Source organism: Aspergillus aculeatinus (genome assembly GCF_003184765.1).
Source record: "Aspergillus aculeatinus CBS 121060 unplaced genomic scaffold BO66scaffold_41, whole genome shotgun sequence".
Lineage (NCBI taxonomy): Eukaryota > Fungi > Ascomycota > Eurotiomycetes > Eurotiales > Aspergillaceae > Aspergillus > Aspergillus aculeatinus.
In genome coordinates, this window is record NW_020291510.1 from 304596 (window position 1) to 327732 (window position 23137).

General features: G+C 52.3%; 9 protein-coding genes across 9 annotated transcripts; 4 read left to right on the forward strand and 5 right to left on the reverse strand.

Moving 5' to 3' along the window:
• Positions 1–299: 299 nt before the first annotated feature.
• Positions 300–1496, reverse strand: BO66DRAFT_457604 (uncharacterized protein; the record flags this gene model as incomplete). Its single annotated transcript, XM_025652176.1, has 4 exons — positions 300–788; positions 894–1015; positions 1077–1184; positions 1268–1496. The coding sequence occupies 4 exons, from the start codon at positions 1494–1496 to the stop codon at positions 468–470; spliced, it is 780 nt and encodes a 259-aa protein (XP_025501423.1). The 3' UTR covers positions 300–467.
• Positions 1497–3066: 1570 nt separating this feature from the next.
• BO66DRAFT_441054 (isocitrate lyase/PEP mutase family protein) lies at positions 3067–3837 on the reverse strand (the record flags this gene model as incomplete). Its single annotated transcript, XM_025651308.1, has 1 exon — positions 3067–3837. The coding sequence occupies one exon, from the start codon at positions 3835–3837 to the stop codon at positions 3067–3069; it is 771 nt and encodes a 256-aa protein (XP_025501424.1).
• Positions 3838–5476: 1639 nt separating this feature from the next.
• BO66DRAFT_422149 (glycoside hydrolase family 71 protein) lies at positions 5477–8734 on the reverse strand (the record flags this gene model as incomplete). The annotated part of the gene is made up of 2 exons (XM_025650026.1): positions 5477–5614; positions 5879–8734. 2 exons carry the CDS (start codon positions 8732–8734, stop codon positions 5477–5479), a joined length of 2994 nt encoding a protein of 997 aa, XP_025501425.1.
• Positions 8735–9478: 744 nt separating this feature from the next.
• On the forward strand, positions 9479–10535 carry BO66DRAFT_430566 (uncharacterized protein; the record flags this gene model as incomplete). The annotated part of the gene is made up of 1 exon (XM_025650533.1): positions 9479–10535. The coding sequence occupies exon 1, from the start codon at positions 9720–9722 to the stop codon at positions 10533–10535; it is 816 nt and encodes a 271-aa protein (XP_025501426.1). The 5' UTR covers positions 9479–9719.
• Positions 10536–10973: 438 nt separating this feature from the next.
• On the reverse strand, positions 10974–13215 carry BO66DRAFT_379268 (DUF4246 domain-containing protein; the record flags this gene model as incomplete). Its single annotated transcript, XM_025645837.1, has 1 exon — positions 10974–13215. The coding sequence occupies one exon, from the start codon at positions 13213–13215 to the stop codon at positions 11185–11187; it is 2031 nt and encodes a 676-aa protein (XP_025501427.1). The 3' UTR covers positions 10974–11184.
• A 641-nt stretch (positions 13216–13856) lies between these two features.
• On the forward strand, positions 13857–14622 carry BO66DRAFT_393789 (uncharacterized protein). The gene is made up of 2 exons (XM_025647836.1): positions 13857–14287; positions 14351–14622. The coding sequence occupies exons 1-2, from the start codon at positions 13892–13894 to the stop codon at positions 14423–14425; spliced, it is 471 nt and encodes a 156-aa protein (XP_025501428.1). The 5' UTR covers positions 13857–13891; the 3' UTR covers positions 14426–14622.
• Positions 14623–14876: 254 nt separating this feature from the next.
• Positions 14877–16455, reverse strand: BO66DRAFT_379272 (putative oxidoreductase). The gene is made up of 3 exons (XM_025645838.1): positions 15985–16455; positions 15856–15922; positions 14877–15781 (listed from the first exon to the last, which is right to left on the reverse strand). Exons 1-3 carry the CDS (start codon positions 16281–16283, stop codon positions 15098–15100), a joined length of 1050 nt encoding a protein of 349 aa, XP_025501429.1. The 5' UTR covers positions 16284–16455; the 3' UTR covers positions 14877–15097.
• A 2343-nt stretch (positions 16456–18798) lies between these two features.
• On the forward strand, positions 18799–19359 carry BO66DRAFT_295733 (exonuclease; the record flags this gene model as incomplete). The annotated part of the gene is made up of 1 exon (XM_025643194.1): positions 18799–19359. A coding segment is annotated over one exon (561 nt), but the record flags the coding sequence as incomplete, so codon positions are not given.
• A 2242-nt stretch (positions 19360–21601) lies between these two features.
• Positions 21602–22576, forward strand: BO66DRAFT_441061 (uncharacterized protein; the record flags this gene model as incomplete). Its single annotated transcript, XM_025651309.1, has 1 exon — positions 21602–22576. The coding sequence occupies one exon, from the start codon at positions 21602–21604 to the stop codon at positions 22574–22576; it is 975 nt and encodes a 324-aa protein (XP_025501431.1).
• Positions 22577–23137: the final 561 nt, after the last annotated feature.

Genomic DNA, 23137 nt, shown 5'->3' on the forward strand with positions numbered 1-23137 from the left:
GTCTATTCAGATACGCTTGTGGGACGGAGACTTGACTTTTTGTTGTGTTTGATGGCCTTGTATTGTATCAAAATGCTATTTATAATGCACTTGTTCCCAGATTTCGTCCACATGTGCAATTGAGATTGCATTAATCCCAAAACAAGGAACAGACAAAGCCCTTATATAACAGCCCGGAATACTCCATCCCGGTCAAAGCTGGCACAGACTGTCTGCGCTTACACACATCATAAATATTAATCATAGATAATATCTTCGAAATGTCTTTCAGACTGAGTATACGTAGACAAAGATATCCCCCCTCGTCCACTGGTATTGAGGACGAACACACTTGCCATCCCATTCCCTCTCGCTGAAACCAAGTTAAATCCAACAATTCATGAGATTCAACTATCACAGGAAGTATAATGAAAGGCTAGAGTATACTCCCCTCCACATCTGTTTGCCTGGTTGCGCTCAACGTACCCTCACGGATGCTTACCGTCCATAATCCGTCTCTCATCCGCCCACGCCATGATCGCGTCGAAGTCCTTACACTCATGCACCGCCCCGGTCCCGTCGGTGCCGGGCTGCGCCCGCTGGCCCTGGCCCTCCAGGGCGGTGTCGCCGCAGCACAGCAGCGACTCCCGCAGGTATTGGAAGCAATGGTTCACATGGCCGTGGGGGCCCTCGGTGGGGTCGTCGCTATGCCCGTGGTGATGAAAATGGTCGTAGTCATGCGCGTCGCGGGCCTTGCGCATCGAGGGTGTGCCAGCGACGAGATCGTCGTATGCGGACATTATTGCGTACTAAAATTCGAATACCGAACCTAGTCAGTGGCGCTCGATCACAAAATAAAAGAGGATATTGGGACGAAGGATAGGGATCGAGAGTGACAGACTGCTCTCACGTACCAGGCAATGCATCTGGTGGAAGACCGCCACCGCGTACAGGTTCTTGCCGAACTTCTCGATCGGCGGGGACAGGACGTATTCCAGTTGTTCCGTGTGGTTCACCGCGATGAACCCATTGCCCCCTATCCATCATTACCCTATTAGCCCTCGGCAGAAAAGCTGTGTCGCTCCGACCCAACTCACGCGGCATATACGACAGCCAATTCTCCTTCGTGGCGGCTTTGGAGCTCTCGGTTTGGTGATCCGAGACGGCCATGGGGTCGAGTCGGAAGAGAACTTGATGTGTGGGGACTAGATTCGGGCAAGGAATCGTCTGTCAGCTTTTGTTGCGGGAACTTCTTCGCCAACCGAGGAAGGAGCGGGGGGACTCTTACAATCCGGAACCAACCCATTCAGATCGCGCAGGGGCGGCTGCCTACTCGTCTCGACCAAGTATACCAAAAGCACGATGATCTCGACGAACCCAACCACCACCACCCCAATGTAGATGAGCGGTCGCAGACAAGCCCAGCGCCGGGATCGATTCATCTGGTCGATGTAATGATCCCGCTTGAGCAAAAGCTCATCGGACTCTCGGTGTTCATATTCTGGTTTGGCCGACATGTTTCACAATCGAGAAGATAGAATCGCAGGGACTGAACGTGACACGGGACAACAACAGACGCGATGGGGCTGCCTCAATATATACGTCTTGGCTACAGTTTGAATGAAAAGTCTACATCTCCTCTGATTTATCGCCTCCAGCATCATTCCCACTTCTCAGGTAGCTTTACTATTTACCTAGCACCATTCGAAATTCATGCTCTCAATACGAGCCGTGTAAGGAGGGGTACCGCGGTGTCAAACAATGAAATCTTGTGGGCGGGTACCAACCTCGAAGCTTAATCTCGGGCTATTGAGGCCTTCAATGGGTAACGCTTCGGCTCGCTTGCGCCAAGCCTTTGCCGTTCTTCGTGCATTTCGCTCGAGTCCACGCTCACTGCCTAAAGGCCCTGCGTTTCAGCAGCAGGGCTAGAGGAACAGGCTCGTCGGCTAGACTCAGAAGTTCCTTCTCTATTAGTTGAATGTAGTGGTATGTGGAGGTGCGCATCAGTCTGCGACGGAGTTTTAGCCGGTTCGTAGGCCGAGTGATAATCAGTCTCCCATGTCCGTATCTGGGACGCAGACACAGACAGAAGTGAATGAACTGTGCAATGACTGACGTGACCGGCGGGTCTCTTCGGTCGGAAGGCTTGTTCCGCCCATGTGGGTGCCACATCCCCTGCAACGGCTCGGTGGAGCCCGTAGGTGCAGTCCGCAGTACGTATTGTCATCGCTCGGCTTGGCTCTCTCCGTGTCTACGACCCTGGAGTCCTCTCGGATGCGGGCACAGATCGCGAACATGCAATACCCATAACGAACGTAAGATCGACATGCCCAGGTCTCTGTTATCTTTATCAATTGGTCATGAGTCCCAAAGCAAGGAGACGTCACTTCTCTTCACATGTATCGCATGAGAGCCCCATGCAGCTTCTCTTCTGTCTTCAAGCACCGCATCCCCCGGGCGGCAGATGGTAGTAGTCCCAGCGGTAGTGATGAGAAATTGGTAGAGCCTGTTCTTAGACCTTCCGTGCGGGGTATGGTGGCACTAGACGGGCACCTTCGATGATGGCGCTTGCCATGTTGGAGAGGAGGGTGTGCCTGGGTGCCTGACCCCCGGCGAGTATAAACCCCCCCTCGCGCCCACCTCAACCTCGCAGCCCGCTGGGCGTCTTCGCGGCGCACCGTAAGTCTGTGCCGACCGGGTTTCATACATTCTATTCCAGACATCGTCTTCTGCTCCGTATTCAGGCGCCATGTCCTCTCTGTCTTCAAGTCGATGGCCTCCCTTATGTTCATCCTTGAACCACTACCGGGTGTACCGTACTACCTATCCTGACATACTACCTATCCTAGCAATTTATGGAGCGCTTGCACTTGACCATGTTGGGTGGGGAGGGGTCGTAATCGCATAGCCGAAACGACGATCGTTGACCGGCTCCAAATATTTGATATGGAACTATATACACGAATCCTTCGCAAGTGTTTCAACACAGTGCCACACGCACAAGCATCGAACCCAATAATTTCCACTGCCAACATGTAGACCATTCCTCGTCCACAGAATCCACTACCTCCGACCCCACCCCCTACCTTACTCCGTCAGCAACCCCTCAGCAACCTCCCTAACCCTCTCCAACGCCGCGACCAACAACGCCGGCCCCACACTCACCCTAGCCACCCCCATCGCCGCCAACTCCTTTGTCGTCAAACCCCCGGGAACAGCCTTAACATTCAACCTCCCCTCAAACGCCTCGACCAACCGCCCCACCTCTTCCCGCGTAATCCCACCCCGCTTCGCCCCACCCCACACAAACACCGTCGCCGCCCCGGCCGCCAAATACTCCCGCCCGCGCGCAATCACCTCCTCCAGTGTGCCGCCATGCAGAAGCGCGTCGCACCGCGCATTGACCACAAAGTCCGGCACGCCCGCCGCGCGCGCCTCGCCCAACACCGTCCGGACGCGCTGGACTGCCTCCGCGGGACTGTACATCGTCTTGGCGGCGTTGTAGAAGTCCTCCAGGTTGACGCCGACGACCCCTGCATCCAGTAGCCTCTGGATGATCATGGGGAGCCGCGTGTTGTAGCCGTCGCGGATGTCGATGCTGAGCGGCTTGCCGGTGGGGCGGACGGCGGAGGCGATGGCGGTCGCCGAGCCGAGGAGCTCGTCGCACGGGAGTTCCTCGTCCGACGTGCCGGCGGCGGCGGCGACGGCGTAGCTGGCGGTTGCGATGGCCCGGGCGGAGGGGAGGGAGGCGACGGTTTGCGCGGTGGCGGCGTCGTAGACGTTGGCGAGGATTAACGGGTGGCGCGGGCGGTGGAGGGATTTGAAGTGTTGGGCGAGCGTGTTTCGTGGGGTGGACATTGTTGTTTGCCTTTTGGTTGGTGATTTGAATTGAGAGAAAGGGGGTTCGGTGCTGGAAGGGGAGATTATCTTGGATGGGGGAGTGATGGCACTGCAGCAGTTGTTGTGTCCAGTCTCGGGATAATCTTTGTAGCAGTGGATTTTGATTCACCTTTTATATATCCAATTCAAGGAGCCTTCGCTTCAGCATGAACATGATAGCCAATAAATCAAACGCAAGAGAATGAGTCATCTAGGCAACCGGCTCGTATTCAGCTCTAGGCAGCAGAGACTAGTCCTTGAATTCGAGAGTCATGGTATCCATGATGTTCCATGAACCCGGTGAGATTTTGGTGGCCGGAAAAGGAAGCCTGCAGCTATACCTACACCTGAATTTCTTGCCCGCTCAAGTCTCATGTTTTGAGCATTCACAGCGTATCTATTGCATGTCGAGGTAGTTTGGACATGTATTCCTGATTTGATGATCCTCGTGTTAAAAGGAGAGCTTGTTGCGGTTGCTGGTCGCATCAACCTGAACAGGACGCCGACGCCGGGCCACTGCCAGTCTTGGCTAGCGGCATGTCTTGGCCGTTGGTGGGCCGTTAGTGGACCGTACTTCGGGCCAGGAAAAGGATAGCTGCATCGCGTACGGAGTAGTGTCTTAAGCATAAGCAGCAACCATGATAAACGGCACCGTGTATATCGCCCCAGCACGCCGCTCTGATAGTGAGAGGTAAAGTTATGCGCTGTGAAAACAAGCGGCAGCAGTCTAAAATTGACAATACGATTTATCAATAGTATCTCACTCAGCTAGTCTTCTTGAGAAATGTGGGCGGTCAGGCCTCAGAGGCTCAAGTAACCGAGGTCATGAAAATTTTCATTGATTGGTGGTGTGAGGAACTTGGTAGCTACATGCAACGTGGTATTAAAATGTTTCCGGTCACGTGACCCAGCGTTCCCGGGCCACGTACGCCGACAAACAGACTCTCAAAAGCCCTAATACAAGGATAGTAGAAAAAACACCGCAATAGAAGACCCTAAGAGGAGATTTTCAGCCCTAAATAAATCCTACGAATGCGACTGCAAGACCCCGAGGCCCTAATATATCTAGAAAACGCGGAATTAAAGATGTAGTACGTCGATACTGCTAAGGTCGACTAAAACATTTGAACCTTAAAAGATACATTAGGAATTATCCAGGGTGGAATTAACGCCGTTCTTGAAATACAGCTACGGATGGCTTAATAATTTATCCTCGAAATACCGACCACGATTCCCCACGTCCATATGAGATGCTAGTCCCATCGAAAGTTAATTCCGTGGGCAGAACTGCTTGAAACGAGCGGAAGTGAACCCTTGATTATGTCATAAGGAAAGCTCTACGGAAGCTACGGTTTATCGGCGAGAAGATCAGAAACCAAATCGTTTGTGGCTTGGGTAAGTCATAACATACCATACCAATACGCTCGGTGCCATGCGAAGTCAGCCACATAGACTTAGATGCGGGGTGCGGATCATGTGCTGATCAGAATGGTCTTCCGTAGATCTGCCGCGTGCGACGCGGATCCGTGCGACCCACCCTGCCGAGTTTATTTGAACATTCTGCGAGAGGTTCGCCGAGCAGGACGGTAGCAATAGGTTTCCGTGGTGGCGACAGTGGTCAAAAACTGCGCGAATGGTTATACATGAGTCGGTGCTGATGTGTTGTACGTGCACTTGACATCGATACTCTCATCTTGCGCGATGTTTTTGGTACATGAGGAGTGGACATAAATATTAGTCGGAGGAGTTCGTGATCCTACAACACGTTAAGATCGTACGACTTTATTATACAGGCAAGTCGGGAAATATTCTTTCAAGGGTCTATACTAATGAGGCTATAACTGACTCAAAGCCTAGCGCACTTGCTGACAATAGATTCCAGCTGATCCATCTTTTGCTCGAACAACACCCCGACCGACTTGATATCCGACCCCTTCATGCCGCGTCGCGTCAAGGCCATGGAGTCGAACTCGATCGCGCTGACGCCATCTTTGGTGGCCGCGCCGGCGGCGGCACCCACGTTGAAGTCAAGCAGCATGCTCAGGATTGCGACCGGAGCGCTTTCGGGGTCCTGCACCATGGTGTAGATATCGGTTGCCTCGTTCGCGACGGTGCCCACGAGCGCGAGCGCCGCATCCAGACCCTCGATGACATCGCCGAGGCCGGAGAGCGGGCCGAGGAAGGGCACGATCAGGAACACGCCGCCGAGGATCTGCAAGATCAGCTCCTTCTTCTTCTCGGCCTCGATCTTCTCCCCGATGGCGACCACTGAGTAGATGCGGTCGACCAGCTCGGCCAGGGTGAACACGGCGGTGGAGTACGTCTGGACGACATCGTCGATCACGCCGTCAAAGGAGCCCGACAGGATCTGAAGCTCGGTGATGAGGAGGGAGAGCTGGAGGTTCGGGATGTTGGGCAGGGCCTGTCTCATCAGCTCCCGCGGGTCGCTGATGGTGATCTTCTGGGCTGGAATTGGGAAGCCACGATGCCACCAGCAGGCAGCCTCAGGATTGTCGTAGACGTTGCACGCGGTGTTGCCTTTGTCGTCGTAGTAGGGCCCCTCCGTGCTCGACCAGCCCCCTAGCACAACCCAGTCACGTTCTATCCCAAATTCCGCGCTGAGGTTGCCATAGAAGCCGTCCGCATCGATCAAGTTATAATAGACGGTATGCGCGCGATTTTCGTACCCGAGATCGTCAGGACATGGTCCCGCCGTCCGGTTCACCCCTCCAAAACTGAGTGTGCACGTGAAGAATCGGTTGCCCTCACCCTGCGCACCAGTGTCGCTCATATTCATAGAATAGGTAAGCTGGGTCCCCACCTGGCTTTTCATGTAGGACTCGTAGTCCTTGAAATACTCGTCATAGTTGCTCGTGTTGGCAATGCTGGTGAAGTTGGCAACCGTGGCTTCCAACTCCCCATACAGTGCGCCCAAGACATAGAAGTCAACACAGTAGGGATCCAAGCTATCCATGGCCGACTGTAAGGCACTCAAGGAGTTATAGCTAAGGCTGAAGTCGCAAGGAGAAGTGACGTCGCAGTAGTCGTCGTTACTGTCACAAGACTCATCATCGGACGCCATGTCAAGACAGACAGGCTGTGGGCAGTAATTGCGAGTACAGGCAAACTCGCAAAGTCCGTTATCAGCCTCGTCTGGAGCCCACCCGATAATGCTGGTATTCTGGGCTGGAGGCTGATTCAGTGGGCCTGTGGCAGTGCAGGTGCAATTGTAAATGGGACAAAAGCCATAATTACAACCAAAGCTGCATAAACCGGCGAGCTCGTCCTTTCCGGTTCCGGCAACACAAGTGTCCGGGGTAAAAGGGGAGACAGTAGGGATGGTTAGTGGAACTGAGACAGTCCCACAGGCAGTGGAAGGGCAGTAGCCGTAATTGCAGGTGAACGAACACAGACCTGCATAATTGGCATCCTTGCCAGCAGCGGGATAGCCCTGAATTCCGGTGGGCGCAGGGAAATCTGGCTGAGGCCCCAACTTTGTGCAAACGCACGCCCCAACGGGACAATAGCCCAAGCTGCAGGAGTAGCTACAGAGCCCATTGAAATCACCCATTCCCCATCCTTCAATACACACCTCCTTGTTAAGTTTCGGGGAGTCCACATCGACCGCGCCGCCCATACTGTAGCCCACCCAAGCATTCCAGTTCTCGACTTGATTCCCTTCCCAGCATCCGCTGCTAATATCATGCCCTTCAACTGTGATGGTGCCGGTAGCGCTAGTAACAGATACGGCAACTGAACCAGAATGACCGGCAAAGGAGACACTGCCGTGATAGATGCCCCCTCCGCCACTGGGGGTATTGGTCCACGTTGCACCAACATTGACCCCACCAATAGTCACCGAGACGTCGCCAGCTTGCCCTAACAGAGCGGAAAAGAAGATCTTATCCTGTACGATATCCTTTGGCCAGTATTCCAACTGCAATTGAGATACCGTATTGCCTGTCGTGCCACCATCAGGGCACGCACCCGCTGCATTCAGCCGATACCACGTAACCAAGCCTTCGTTGTCAATGTTTGTCTCGTTGTACTTATAGAGATCAATGACATAGGGCAGGAACTGCCTCCAGCCGCTGTGGTCGAAGCCCTCAACATAGTTGTAAGGGGCATCGCCTGTCCCAAACGCAGTATACATGGAGTCCGCTAGCGGATTGTGGCTGTCAACAATAGGACCAATGTAATGGGACTCGCCGAAGTCGTTCCAGGAGATAATCTCAATGAATTCCGGAGCAAGGTAGAGTGCCTGTTCCCACCGGGTGTACCAGAGATCGTCACCACGCCACAGCCAGTTTTTATCGTACCCGGGCATGTTGGTGAAGAACCAAGGGGAGATTGGCATCATGTATGGCTTCTTGTCCAAGTATTGGATATACGACGCGTCCACATAGGTGTCCATGTCGTTGGGTCCATTAGGCCAGGCAGCCCAGCTGAAAAGACCATCAGCGACCCCGCCTGCTAGCGCCATGGCGGCTTTGGCCCCAACCGACGACCAGTCGGGTACGAAGAAGCAGAATTGCTGGGACTTGATGTCCACCCAGTCTTCTGCATTTTCGGGCCCTTCGAACGTCGACACAAGAGGATTCGATCCGTGAAAGTAGTAAGCATCATTGCTCACATACTGACCTAGCAGACTCAAGACATCCTCCTTATCCCAGGGCCCATTTCCAGCGTAATCAAACGAAAAGAAGAGGTGGAATTTCAGCTTCTGAGCAGCTGCAAAAGCGTTTGGGAGAGAGCTGGCCGTGGTACTCTCTCCCGCGGCCATATTTAGGGCAAACGCATCGATGTGAGCATCCACAGCGAGCTGAATCTCATTCTCCCAGTCTTCTGAGGTGTATCCTGCCGTATTCGAGACCATGAAATGAGCGAAGACAGCGCGAGCCTGAACCTGATTCCAGAATAAACACGCTCCGACAAGTAGCCAGAGCCATGCTTGGATCCAAGACTTCATAATTTCAGGGATAGTGCCGAAGAAAGAGTGACGGGAAAGATTACTAGGTCGAGAGAGAAGGAAAGCAAAGGACAGGGAAAGAAGGCGGCGTTCGCAGTAAGAGAAGCCAAGAAAGAAGAGCGGCAAGGGAAAGAACAAGCGGGAATTAGGCAACGAGCTGACTTAAGGAGTGTCAATAGTCTACCCGCCAGACAAAAGCATCGATAGAGAGAGAGAGAAACTGTTTCTTGTAGCAAAAAGCAGAAGAGGCGTTTATCTTCCCTCGAAACATGGCGTGCTTAAGGGCTCGACGGCAGGCTGCCTCGGAGCTACCTAAATTTTTCGCACCCGACCCGAACCCAAGAGCTATCGGACCTAACTCAACTGGCAGATCATTAGCTTGCTTGGCAATGTACTAGGGTATATGGTGCATCAGCTGAATGTAGGCCCAATCTCCGTGATGTCTCAGCCCGTCGATGTGGTGGACTGAAGCTAGGGCTTAGTGCATCTTCTAGGTTAAAATACCATAAAATACCAATACCTTCCCATTTCACCTCGGCAATTCTCTCCGGGACAACCTGAGCGAGAAGGGGCTGAACATGGCAGTGACACTATTTTATCTGCCCATCACCTTGCAAGCCCTCTTGAGCTTTGTTCCAACATGAGGGGTCACTGCCTCTCGTTGACTCGCTTTCCTTTCCTCCCCGCTGCCAGTATATGCACTCCCTCAACAACAAGTTTTGCGCAGCCAGTCATTCCCTAATCCAGGCAACTCGCATTTCTTTCGCGCGGTTTTTATTTTCGCCCTCACATTTCTGGACTTGATCTCTTTCACAGCACAAACCAAGTTGGGAGTTTTCTTTGGTCCCCAAGATCCCACCACCAGTCGCTCCTTTCCTCTCTTGTCGTCGTAATGAAGGCCTTCAAGATTGTTCTGGTGGCGTTGCTATTCCTGGTCAATTTTGGCCAGGCGAGCATGAGAGCCGCCCCAAGCGAACTGTTTTATACGTACCTCGGCTTCCGTTTTGACTTCATCGTGAACGGGGCGTCGCGCACGATCGGACCGAATCTGCCGAACGACGTGTTATCCGACTTTGGAACCTTCGCCTCACGAATGTACCCACACCTGGTCCTCCGAGATCCGATCTGGGCCAGCACAAGCCTGCAATACAACCAGGCCACGCTGGACGCGATCCTGCGCGACCTCAAAAGTGACAAGTACCTGCGTAGCGAGATCATACGGGAGGCACCGCCGGACCATTCCTCCTTGCTTGAACAGGTCGGCAAAGTGGTCATGTCCACGCGCGGCAGCACCGCTCCAGGCTTCTCCGATACCTGGAACAGTCAGTTCCCCGAGTTCAAGCGGGCATTGGCGGGGACGCTGGCAGCGCGGCAACAGGACATGTTCCGGACGAGTCTCACCGATCTTTTCCGAGCAAAGTTCCCGGGCAAGACCCTGGTCGGCTCGAAGTTTTTCGTCCTCGACACCGATGTCGCGTTTAGCCGGCAGAACTGGGGCCTAACCGCCAGGGCCAACGGAGACAACATCGGGACGCTCAAAACCTACAAGACCTGGTCCCTTGGCCTTCCAAATCTCAAAGATACCTCCGGCATGGCCGACACAACGAAGAATGCTCTTCATTTTTACCAAGACCATTACGGGTGGGCCGAGACTATAGCGAGAACTTTGAGCGCGCTGGACAGTGTAGACAGCTGCAAGGCAAAGTAGTCGTGCTGCTAGAATTCTCTTGCTGCATGTATAAAAGCCATGTGATCGCCGTATATATAGTTACTATACGAATTTAACCAAGTGAACACTTCAATAACACACACGAGTTTCATATTCACGGCGAATTCTCAAATAAGCAAGACCCCACACATTCTATCTTGTCAATCGAGGTTGACTCAAGTTACATTTTTTTCATTCTTCTCTAGTCAGAAGCCATCTCTGTCAGTAACCGATGGCGATCAGGTAAAAGAAAGTGGATTGAGAAGCATTTTAGGAATGGTATTGTCGCACCTTTGTGAGAAGAACGCTTACAAGGTATCCTCTCACCCGCCTCTCGAGTCCAACTCTAATCCAGTTCAGAAGTACTCAAAACATCATCGGCGAGCAGATTAGCCAACGGAGAATGGCAACGCCCTCCATACTACCGATAAATCAAGGCCCATATTCACAACTCTACTCCAAGGGCTGGCCTTATCACTCTGCTATCATGTAAATTTGCTTCAGAACGCCGAGATTAATTCTCAATTTTTGACTAGCAAGACGTTTTTCAACCGGAGTGCGGCCTTCGGATATCATCTAGCATTGTACGCTTCGTGTGATATTTAATGAGAGGGGGGAAATGAGCAAAGCACACCGAGCCTAGTGATTCTCAATAAAGAGAATCGAGATAATCATTCTCGTAGGTATGCCGGCCGTGGCCATCACGTTGAAATTCCTTGGCAATAGAGTCTCTTTCCTTCTTCATGAGGTTCCGATACTGTGTCGCCTCTTTCGGTGATATGAGCCCAGTACTCCGCGCCTGCTCGAATGAATAGTTCAGCCCGTCATATACCCAGCTGGGGTTTTGAGGAGGAACATTTTGAGTGGAGCAGACTCGGTAGTGAGGATCCACTAGCCAAAGGGTCACAAACCTAAGACGGCCGGGTATCGAGGGGTCCCGAAGGGTAAAAGATTCGGCTTTAGACCGCAATGTGGTGGGCCAAGCAAGAAGCGCTCCGGCCCGTGAGATGGGAATAGATCCCAACACTTGCAGGGCGGGTGGAAGGAAGCTGGGTTCATCAAGGACGGGTTGTTCAGGAATACCAAAAACTCGACTCATAATCAAACATTTTTCGACATTGAAGTCACTTGCATCAAGTTTTGTTTCGTGTTCAAATGAAAGCTTGGCATCTGTGATATTTTCTTGATCAAGATAGCACACTGTTGTGGCAACAATGTGCTCATTGAGGATGCCGGGGACACCGAAGGCGGGATCTCCAGCATACACGGGCTGTTCCGGGGTAAGGTCAATACTAGAGACCCGAATGATTACCTGAAGCCCCTGGAATTGATCTTGAAGAGACACAGAATAATACTGATGATCGGGGTCAGGAAGAGGTGGGTTTGTGCAGCGCTTGCTATTGTTCACTTTGGGTCGGATTGGCCGAGCAGTATTTTCCCCTGTCCTCCACTCATCATATGTGAATGAGATCCCAGGTTCAATACCTTTGACAATAGACAATCTTTTACTCTTCTCAAGCATCAAGTCTTGGAGAACGGTCCGCGAGGTCCATTGCCAAGGCTCCATACTGGCAAGAAGATCTTTGACATTTGATTTTGTTGGACGAATTTGGTATCGCTTTTCGTGCTCGGGCAGACTGAGGTATTCTCTAGCCTGTGAGCGAATTTCAGCCCATGTCTCTTCGGCAAAATTCATATCAAATGGCCTTGTCGCTTCCAGAAGGTTCCACGCCTGTGGTAACTCGGTACCTTCATACTCGAAGTCATAGGTTCGAATGCGGATCGGTGTTCGGCCTTGTTTTCCGACAATAAGCATCTCATTCCACGGCTGTATGGTGGTCGCAATCAGTCTCTCAAGTGCTTGGTAAGCCCCTTTCTCTTTAGGATTCACGCCGTTGATATAGGATGTAATCTCAGTCCTCCCTCGAGCCGTGAGCTTCACTTCACATGGAAGCCACTGGAAGTTGTTTGACCAGTATTTAGGCTTACCCATCCTTCGACCATCATTGAAATCTCTCTCTTCGGGATGTAACTCATACAAGCCTTTGGTCAACTTGTTGGGAATTGGAGCAGTCTGGCATCGAGAGTTATCGCATGACTCAAAGCTGTCGAGATCGACCTTGCCTCCGTTGATGAGAACTTTGGTCCGTCCATACACAAGAGGATACATGGATGGATCAACCACATGCCGGATGGGGCCTTGAACACCAGCCTCCACGAGCGCCTCTTTGTCTTCCGAGTCGGGCTTTTCTGTCGATGAGAAAAGCGGTTCCATGGCTGTCCGAAGATCGGCGAGAAGACTAGCGTCGACTTCCGCCTTGATGACTCGAGAGTCCGCATCAAAGACGGCCACGTGACCCTTGCGCTTGAAGTCAGCTGCTTTGTCTCGCAGCTCTTTGCGGCACCAGTCCCAGCATGGCTGATCCAGGTCAAAAGCACTATCGGCCTTTTCACGCCAGATCTCGAGGGTGTCGGGGTCGTCGCACTTGTCTTCCCAGTCTGGCTGCTCCGTGACGTAGGACATGAACTGTAGCATACAAACTTCCCGCAGGGTCAACTGTGGGCTCTGTCTCCAGTCTGCGATCCCATGCGCGAAGCGAGAGCCTCTGGGTAGCTCATAGTATAGAGGAACATCATTGAATCCAGGAACTTGGAGAGGGCCATCGCCGCTGTTGTCCATTTTTGGAAATTGCTGCGAGTTTGGACGAGTAAAGGAGAATGGATTTCGTATGTACAAGATACGGATGGGGAGTTGAGGACGAGAGCGGGAGTAAAGTGGCTGCAGAGCGCGACGTGAAGCCATGGTGAGAGTTGCGTTGCGGTTCCAGCAATGTGTCGAAAGGGCGCCCGGCGACGGGTGTCTGTTGCCCGGGTTGGGGAAGAGGCATGGTGTCAGGTGACAGAAAAAAACAAGCGGTAATGTCAATACACGGGAGTGAATTTGTCATCAGGGTCTAGAGTCAGGGTCTCAGGGCTGGCGCAGCTGCCATCCTTTAGCGTCGATTTAGCGGGCCTTTAGCTTGGCCGTAGCTTAGCTATAGCTTGTTGCCTGCATCACTAGGCTCGGACCCCGATATCAATAGTCCCTCAAGCGACAAGTGGATCCCTTTTTGCCTCCCGGAAGTCCGTAGGAGATAATATGAACTAATTTCACAAGATTTTGCGAGTCTGTAAGCGAAAAGGATTCGGAGATTACCGCGAAAAGATCGTGCCACCACACCCCACACTCGCCTAGGCATACGAATTTTCGGACCCCTGAATTTTAACAGCTTGATCACCAGCAAAGGCCGTTGGGGATTCCCTTTTCATCCCCTCTTGCAAGTTTGACCGCAAGTCTTCTCACACCTTCCTGGACCATGCCATCCCTTCTCTCTTTTGTCCTCGCATGGACTATCTTCTCGCTCGCGGTATCCGCGTCCTGTCTCAATAGTGCCCAGCATGGAAAGATTGGCTTCTTTAGCAAAGCCCCCCTGGCCTTCGGATACACCCATCCGTCACCCTCGGAATGTGCCATCGAGTGCGAGAGCCTGAGCACTTGCCAGGCATGGCTCTTCACTGTCAACGGCAAGGAATGCCAATTGTACGGCTCGGACCCGGTCGCGCAGGCGGAGAATGCGGGCTTCATCTTGGGACTGTGTGGCGAGGAGCATGTTAATACGCCAACTATTTCGCCTTCGTCCAGGCTGGTACCTGGGCCGTCGGCCTCTCGTGGAATTGTTTCTGCCTCTCATTCTTCTGTCCCCGCGTCAAATGTAAGTTCCTCGAGTATTACCTCACGCATGATTCTTTGACTTATTGAATGCGCACCGTCACAGCCAAACAAAGATTCCGCAGACCATCTCAAGCGGCATCAACACGGGCACGTTGGCCACCACCACAACCACCATTAGAACATTCTAGAGGATTCCGGTACTTTGATATTGGGCTGTTGACAGAACGAAGTTCAGCAGCGAGGCTTGATGGGTCTGATAAACTACCGCAGATCATGTTGACAATGGAGGGCATGGATATTCAGGCGGGCAACGGATGATGCACTGTAGTCAGCATAGAAGCGCCAGCATATCAACCATGTACAAATACACACCTCTACACACACAGGAAGAGACCATGTTATTTACCTCGTGTTTTTTGGGATCGTCAGATAGTGTTACTCGGCCACCTCCTTGATTACATGTTCTTTAGTTTGATTCTTCGGCCTGCCTTAGCGAAGGTATAGCCTAAAATGGTGGTGCGAAGCATGAGAGATATTGACCTAAAACCGTTTCTCTACATGTTCCCTCTTTCATGCGCATAATACAGAACCTCTTTATTGATAAGTACTCCTTGCAATATTTATAACTCCTATGCGAGACGCACGTACATACACAAGGTTTCTCTTGAGATCAGGGAGAAAGCAACTAGTTACCCGCCAATCTCTGAATCCTCGCCAGCGTCCTGAAAACTGATCTAATGAGTCCAGTAGCAAATCTCCTGACAATCAAGAAGCACGATAACCACACCCCATGACCTTGTTCAGGGCTTACGATTAGAACGAAATGATCCATGAAAACCCAGGCAATGTTCTACCTCCGCTGCTGTCCCGTCATCATCCACACCAGGTCATCCGGCCGCGCATCCAACCGTAGCACAGAGTACTTCTTCTCCAACCACTCCTGCGCCGTCAGGACAGTTGCGTCGGGGTCACGAGCAGGTATCCATCGCGTCTGCGGCGCGGCCATCACCGTCTGGTTCTCCGGACGCACCATGTACGCGAACGAATAGCGGGTCGGCATAGCCCGATCGGGAAGAGGGCCCACACGGTGGACGCAGGACTGTAGATAGCCGTTGGTGAGCAGGGAGAGGCCGTCACCCAAGTTGACAATAGCGTGGCCCTCGCGCGGCAGCACCCATCTCCAGACCTCTTCACCGGGATTCTGGATCTGTAACCCGGGCTGGCGGGTGAACAGGAAGGTCAACGTGCCCATGTCAGTGTGGGCGGCGTGCGGGATCCCGCGCTGCTCGGCGGGCTGAGGGTGGTACTTCAGGAGACGGACGATGTCGGGCGATGGGGCGGACGGGCGGTGGAAGAGCCTCAGGTTCCCGGTTTCGGGGAGCTCCAGGGAATGGGAGAGTTTGTCGAGAATATTCTGGGAGGTTGTGTTGACGAAGTTGGTGAACTGTTGCAGGGTGTTCATGTAGTGGTCGATCAGTGGGGGGCGGGGAAAGTCCCGCTGGTTGTCCAGGCTCAGAATTCCGTTCTTGGGGATCTTTGCGGTTTATTAGATATGATCAGATGAATTTTGGTCGTTTTCGTGGGTGACAGGCACATGTCGAATCATACCACGTAGGTCTCGAATCCATCGCGTTTACCCTCTAGTCCTCCGAAGTTGCGACCCACGGGCTTGTATCTGGTCAATTCGTGTTAGTCAGGTTTGCAGTAGGACATTGTATACAAAGAAAGACAACATACCCATTGCATTTCATTTTACCCAACCTATCCACGTCATACAGACATTTCTCTTCGAGCGGCAGACTAAAGAGTCCGTTTGAAAGCTCGTAGATAGAATCCAGGACCGGGACGATTTCCTTCTGCGCAGATGCAAGATTCAAATAGAAGACACCATCCTTGCGACTAGCGTCGAGTAAGCGCTGAGCTTCATCCTGGTCACCAGCTTGCAACCTCCCCAGATCAATAGTGTGCAGCTGCGCTATAGGGAGGCCTGGGGGAAATTCGACAGGGTCGGTCGACGCGTTGTTGGAGATTGTCATGGTGTACTCAATTTTTGTGGCACCTGAGCGTTTGATGCGGACCTGACAGGAGGACTAAGCAGTAGGAAGAGGAGTGTAATTGCCAATCTGGTATCGACAAAGTGATGTTCAAATTGAGTCAATTGGAATTAACATCTACCGTTCGAGATCGGATATTCCGTTTGCGGCAAGCGTCAGCTAGAGCTGAGGAGAAGATTTCGTCACAAGGTTGTGTTCAGGGAGAGCAAATTTAAGCTCTTATCCCTATCATCACGTGCGACTCCCTTGACGGGATTCCAGATGCCGCGCCGCGCTCTACTTGGGTCGAAACCAAACCCAAATCATTTACTCACCGCTTGTTCCCGAGTCTGACAGGTCTCAATGTTTTCACATGCGCACTACACACTACACCTACATGTGACTTTGCCAATACACGCGAGCAGATGGTCGCCATCTGCTCAGGTTGCTGATTTAAGTTCCGTCTCCTTGGTCGGCGATAACTTTATTCTCGGCTATAATTGGAAACTTGACCATAGATAGGACTAGGAAACGACCTCACATTCGCATCGACTCTAAGTATGAGAGCAAAAGTAGTATTGCACCCACTGCAGTGGCTAAAACAAATCTCCTTTTTGCTTGTCGATCGCTTTTGACTTTTTTGTCTTGGTTTGTTGTTCTGGTGCCTGGCGGCGCTAGACCTAAAGAGAGCCCATCGAGCCCTAATTCAGCTCAGGGTCCAGAATCCGTCCGTGACCCGCCCGCGCTTTAAAGTATTAAGGTAGTTTGTTCCGAGAACGGCCCGGTATTGAAAGATTGAGTGTGCTTGTCGACGATAAAATTACCGCATCTCGGAAACTATTTCCAATCGGTTCCTAGCTTGAACCAGTGGGTCTTTGGATCTGATGCTACCCTGCCACAAGATCACCGCAATGACATCGAGACCTGGTCGAAGATTTCTCCAAGCTTCTACGTATTATAAGTGAAGAAGAAAAAAACAAATATATACAGCATTCAACAGAAAGTTTCCACCGAATAGTCCAGCTGGCCTCGCAAGCATGACACAAATTGCCTGTGGCTCGGAAAGCTCGAAGCAGGGCAGGTGAATGTAACCGAGTAGTAGGTATTCACTCTACATCCAATATACGATTAGCTAGAATTGAATCCAGGTTGCCACCCACTAATCTCAAGCGATATGAAGAAATTCGTTACATCATCTTTCCTTTCCCAAGATTTCACGATCTCAAATCTTAGATTTCGAAAAGGATGCAGGAGGTAGGAAAGGTCCACTACTGATCTCAAGGCCTATATCGGATCACAGCAAAATGAAACACTCGACCTCCCTCGCATTGTAAAACCGTTGACATCTGCGTTTTTTAGTCTCGGAAGTGCTGCTCTGCAGAATGGATGACTCCGCCGTCTTGGTCGAGTCGGCACTTTGGCAGCACAACATCTGTCGTTTGAAGTTTTCTCGCTCAACTTTGGGAGAGTCTAACTAGATTCCTACTCTGCTCTTGAGTCCTCGTCATGGGCTCACGCGACTCATGGTTCTGGAAAAGTCTACTAAGCATAATCCGAGATGCTGTAATTCAGCCGTCGTTCGCTATGCGAGGCAGCATTGCATGATGGTATACTGACGAGACACCATGAGTCAACGCCCACGATGAGAACCATGCGGGGACACAAAAGCATGGCCCACCCCCCAAAGACAACCACCAAGCCCCCTCCTCTTCATCAAATCCGAAAATATTTACCCCAACCACACTGAACTTGACCTCTTATCTTTATCTTCACACTAAACAACACCACCATGACCATGGCTCAAATCACTACGTGCCCAAGACAGACGGGCACAGAAAACACTACCCCGGCAGTGGATCGTACCTGCCCAACCTGCCAGCAGCTCTTCGAGAGCGTGCAGCTTCTCCGGCAGCACCAAATCTCCAAGTGGCACAGACTCGCCTGTCCGAGCTGTGTGAAGACTTTCGTTACTGCGGACGCAGTATCTCAGCACCAACGAGCCGCGCATGGCTCGACATCAACAGAAAAGGGGTCGTGTTCATCCCCTTCGCAACCTCATAGAGGCACGGTAGCAAAGCCTCTCACTTCGGCTTCCAGTGCGCAGCCTCCTGAGCCGAGCCGTGCGGATGCAAAGAACGAGCAGCATCCTCGACTCGCCTACCTCACGGACATGGATGAGGTAGCGCTTCTCCCCATGGAGAAGCCAGTGCAGTCTCCCAGCTTGGCTGTCGAGCCAGTCACTCTACGTAAGAGTGACAGTATCACCACGACGACGACCACCACCATCACCACCACTACCACCACCACCACCATCACATCACCAGTCCTCGCAAAGGAGGACTTCCTCTTGGCGCGCCTCCTTCCGCGCTGCCACTCAGCCACCTGCCTCAGCACACAGGGGTACAACCTCTCGGCAGTCGAGCCACCGTGGGCGAAGCCCTGGAACGGAGCGGTCCCCAAGTCGCTCTTCCAGCACACGCCCACCCACACCACCTCCACGCGACCACGAGCAATAAAGGCCGTGGTCATTGACTGCGAGATGGTCATGGCAGAGGACCCCTATGGACGGGGCCGGAGCTACAACGGGCTGGCGTACCTCGCGGCGGTGGACTTCCTGACAGGGGAGGTGCTCATCAAGCGCTACGTGCGGCCGGCGGGGCGGGTGACACGCTGGATGACCCAAATCACGGGCATCTCGCCAGGGACAATGAACGCGGCTATCCGGCACGGGCAGGCGTTCGAGTCGTGGCAGGCGGCCCGCCAGGGGCTGTGGGAGTATGTCGACCGCGACACGGTGCTCGTCGGACATGCGCTGCACAATGATCTCAACGCCTTGGGGATCATTCACCCGCAGGTGGTCGACACGGCGATCGTGACGGCCGAGGCGGTGTTCTCGGCACGGTGGGGCGAGACGAGGCGGTTCCCCCGGCTGTGGGGGCTGAAGACCCTGGCGATGGCCATGCTGGGACGGCAGATCCAGGCCAGTAGTCAGGGGCATAGTGCCGTCGAAGATGCGTTGGCGACGAGAGATGTTCTGGTCTGGGGGTTGGAGAACCCCGCTCTTGTGGGGGAGTGGGCGCGTCGGGAGAGGAGACTCCGCGACGATGTATCGGGCGTGGGGCTGTCAGACAGTGACAGCGAGTCGGACGGTGCATCTTGGTCCGACTTTGATGGGGTCTCCGCCTCTTCTCGCTCGGATTCCATCTCCATTTCCGACCCCGGTCGGATGAAGCCCTCAACATTCTGGTGAGTAGGGTGCTCGCATCACTTGCTGCTACCCACTGCTGGGCTTTTAGAACACACGTAGCATGTGTTCCTTGCTTGGAGTCAATGTATCAGAGTCTGCTTTGGTCAATGAAAAGATGTGTTCGACTTGCTTTGTGTCTAGTTATATCGTAGCTTGTAGGATTCTTGTAGAAGTCTCGAGCATCTGATCGCTGGATAATTCTCATCACTTCTGCCGCGTGCCGTGTAAACCGTGCTAGTTCCTCCTAGATAGCCTGAATCCACCATGTTTAAGATTCTTTGTCAGATTCTAAGCCCTCTCGTAGAATAGACCTTTGTCAACACTTTAGACATTGATTATTATTGATCCACTCAATGTTCATTCGAACCTTTGCTCAGAAAATCCTCAAAGCTTGAAAAGATCTTGGATCTCGCCGTCGTTCCATCGCCCTATCCGGTTCTTGGCATTTTGCTTTAGGACACCACCACAGAGTCCGCATTTCTTAGCAGGCAGCCCCAGGTTATCGAATTCTTAGCAATCGCCACCTTGAACCAGCATGTGTTGATTTATTTCTTTCACTCAATTCCCTCGCTTTGCCCTCAATTGAACGCCTTAGACCATTGTCTTCATAGTTTTGACCGTTCATTAGTCAAGCTCATTCATTCCGACCGAGACTTTTATCACAGAAGCATTTACACAGCCTGTCGAGGTAGGCGTGGTGCAGGAAGAATAGGAGGTCGTTGCAGCCTCAGCCCCACCGACCAGGCCGACCAGAAGAAGACCTTCGAGCCGCTGAGCTACCTGATGACGAGCATGTGGATCAGCTTTATCAACACTCTAGATCCCAACAATATCCCTCGTAAGTCGCTGCTATGTTCATGCGCATATATTTTTTTACGACGGGCTACAGGCACTGACAGAATTCATCTCTAGCTAACCGAGCTAAGACCTGACCCAAATACAGCCTGACCGAGCCTGAGGCATTGGTCTTCGATGTGAATGCCACCGAGCTCTGTCGGGTGGAGCCGGATACCTATCGGTCGGCCGCAATTTCGCACTGGATGGAGCTGTTTCAGACAAGGGAGTATCCGAAATATAATGGTAGAGCTGCTTTCTTCTGGGAGGGTTTGGGAGTAAGAGCTAGGTTCTGATCCGGGATAGAGGCTTTCTAGGTTGACGTTTTGTCAAAGTGTACTATTCATGATATCCCTGACCATGGGGGGATCAAATAAACCCTGTATATCCCTAGACAAGATTGGATGAATTCAAGATGCACAGGTTGCTCCAGGAATTATATTGTTGAGGATGTTTCTAATATTTAGTGCCTGGGGGATACAAAATATATTTGACCCCTTTCCATAACATGAATACCTAGTCTACCTGTCCATCCATGATACAACTCACTGAAATCTGCAAGTAATATTCAAAAACCTATATTATGGAAGAGATCTCCCAGAGTATCAGTGATAGCCAAGAAAGATAGAAGAAGAATATTTGATTAATTCAAAACCCTATGAACCATTTTGTGCAACCTTCAATGACATTTGAGATTCAATGCGAGTTGTAACTTGCATGGCCAGGGAGCAAGGCCACGGAAGAAGAGACAAAAGAAGAAAATGGCAAGCTTCTTCTCTTCTTTGAAGTCGGAATGATAACGAGGACGCGAGTTTGGTCGGATCAACATGGTTTGTTTGTGGAAATGGACGGGGCAGGTAACTGCTGTGCCTATCGCGTTAGTGCTAAAGTCCCAGAATCCATGTTTGGCCCTATCGCACGAGGCGAATGCTCCATGGTGATTTCCTTTGATGTCACATTTGGCTACTGGTAAACTTCATACACATAGCAGTAAATCTCCATTGTCCCGATCCTCCATTGTTTGGACGCACTATGCGCACCTATCCATTCTTCTCCATATAATGGCCATGCTACTTGTTGGTTCATTGTACACCATCATCGAGCCGTTGCCGCATGCACCGCCAACATAAGGTATATATGCCGGCTTATATGTCTGAACAAATGCTTCGCATCTCCTATCAAAAATTTCCAACCCACCAACACACAAATGTCGGCAGAATTTTCCCCCCGTACTCTAACTATGGCCATGCCCCAGAACAAGGGACTCATGGCACAAGTATTGCGATGCAGCCAACTTTACAAGGCGCTCCCACGGCCCCGGTCATCCCCCGAAGACCCGCTGCGATGGTTAGAGGTCGAGCACCAATTCCTGACCGACTACCGATCATCGTGCGCCAGCAAGCTGCGAACCCTGCCTATGACGCGGTTGAGCGTCGCCTACGCCCTCGGCAACGTGGAGGTCGCCCTGTCGCAGGCCAGTCCCCTGCAATCGGGCGTCTGGTGCGACGCGCCGGCGCTCGCCTTCACAGAAGCCCAAGCAGAAGCCAAATACTGGATTCAGCTGGTGTTGCTGACCGTCCGCTGCGGACAACGGGCCCGCACCTACGAGAGCGCTCTGTTCATCCTCACGTGTCCGGACTACAACGTCCCTGACGAGCTTGGCAGCGACCGCAGCGCCGACTTCCGGCAGCAGGCGCTGCGCAGCCTCCGCACCTGGTACCCGAACGCGCACCGCGTGCTGCACGAGCGGCTGGCGGACGCGAAACTCATCCGCTGGCGGATTCTGCAATGGCACCGGCGCGATGCGCCGCTGGGTGGTGGCCCGCCGCAGACGGCCGCCGGAGCGGACAACGACAGCTCGCTGGGCGGTCACTTCCCGCCCCCGCCGGCGCTGAGCCCTGGGGTGGAGCACGTGCAGTGCCCCTATTGCGGCGACTCCATCCCTGCGGCGATCTGTGCGCCCGAGCCCTGGCGCGATCATGTGCTCTACGACTTCCACCCGTATATCTGCTTGCATGAGCAGTGCGGCGTGGATGCGGCGTTTCCGACGATCGAGGAGTGGGAGGCGCATATGGTCAAACATGACTGGAGGGATTTGGCGGATGAGAAGTGCCCCCTCTGTTTCAAGTGGTTGGGGCCCAGTGCCATTGCCCATTTGACGGAGCACCTCCACCAGGAGATTATGGGCATTCGGGCTTTGCCTCCTTACCCTTGATACCTTCAGTTGTTCGGGTGAGACGAAGCTTGACAATGACGATGACCTTGACGTAAGGTCACTTCTTCATGAAGAAGTATCGGGCTTCTAGGTCTCTTTAGCTTGACTAATTTGAGCATATTCCTCTTACAATGTCATCCTATTCGAGATGTATGACTTTTTTCCGGACTTCCAAAAATTACTAGAATTGAATGCAGAGATAACTTTATTTTCGATTGCGCTTTTTGCAGATTTTGTTGGTTTATGCTAGTTTTTACCAGATTCTTTCATGATTGCGACGCATGCTAAGTGCTGAGCCCTGCGAAGGACTGGCTACCAAGCAACAAGTGATTGGCTGCGCTGAATACCTACCCTCAGGTCTCTGTGCTCAAGGCTTCTTGAATTTGCAATTATCTATGATCCTTGCGGTTTGTATCTATACTTTCTGCTGTTATGTCATGCTTCTTTGAGTGCGAGGTCTTTTTACTTATTTAAACCACCTTGTTTATGTGAGCTACCCCACCTGTATAGGCCACCTACCAACTTGCTAATTCCAGACACAAAACCTAACAAAGCTGCCTG

What these genes read in the sequence shown, in the direction of transcription:
- BO66DRAFT_393789 (XM_025647836.1), top strand. Translation starts at nt 13,892, where the DNA reads ATGCCATCCCTTCTCTCTTTTGTCCTCGCATGGACTATCTTCTCGCTC. An exon ending in CTTCTGTCCCCGCGTCAAAT is followed by an intron (nt 14,288 to 14,350) that starts GTAAGTTCCTCG and finishes GCACCGTCACAG; the next exon opens with CCAAACAAAGATTCCGCAGA.
- BO66DRAFT_379272 (XM_025645838.1), bottom strand. Translation starts at nt 16,283, where the DNA reads ATGACAATCTCCAACAACGCGTCGACCGACCCTGTCGAATTTCCCCCA. An exon ending in GGTAAAATGAAATGCAATGG is followed by an intron (nt 15,923 to 15,984) that starts GTATGTTGTCTT and finishes CGAATTGACCAG; the next exon opens with ATACAAGCCCGTGGGTCGCA. An exon ending in ATGGATTCGAGACCTACGTG is followed by an intron (nt 15,782 to 15,855) that starts GTATGATTCGAC and finishes TAAACCGCAAAG; the next exon opens with ATCCCCAAGAACGGAATTCT.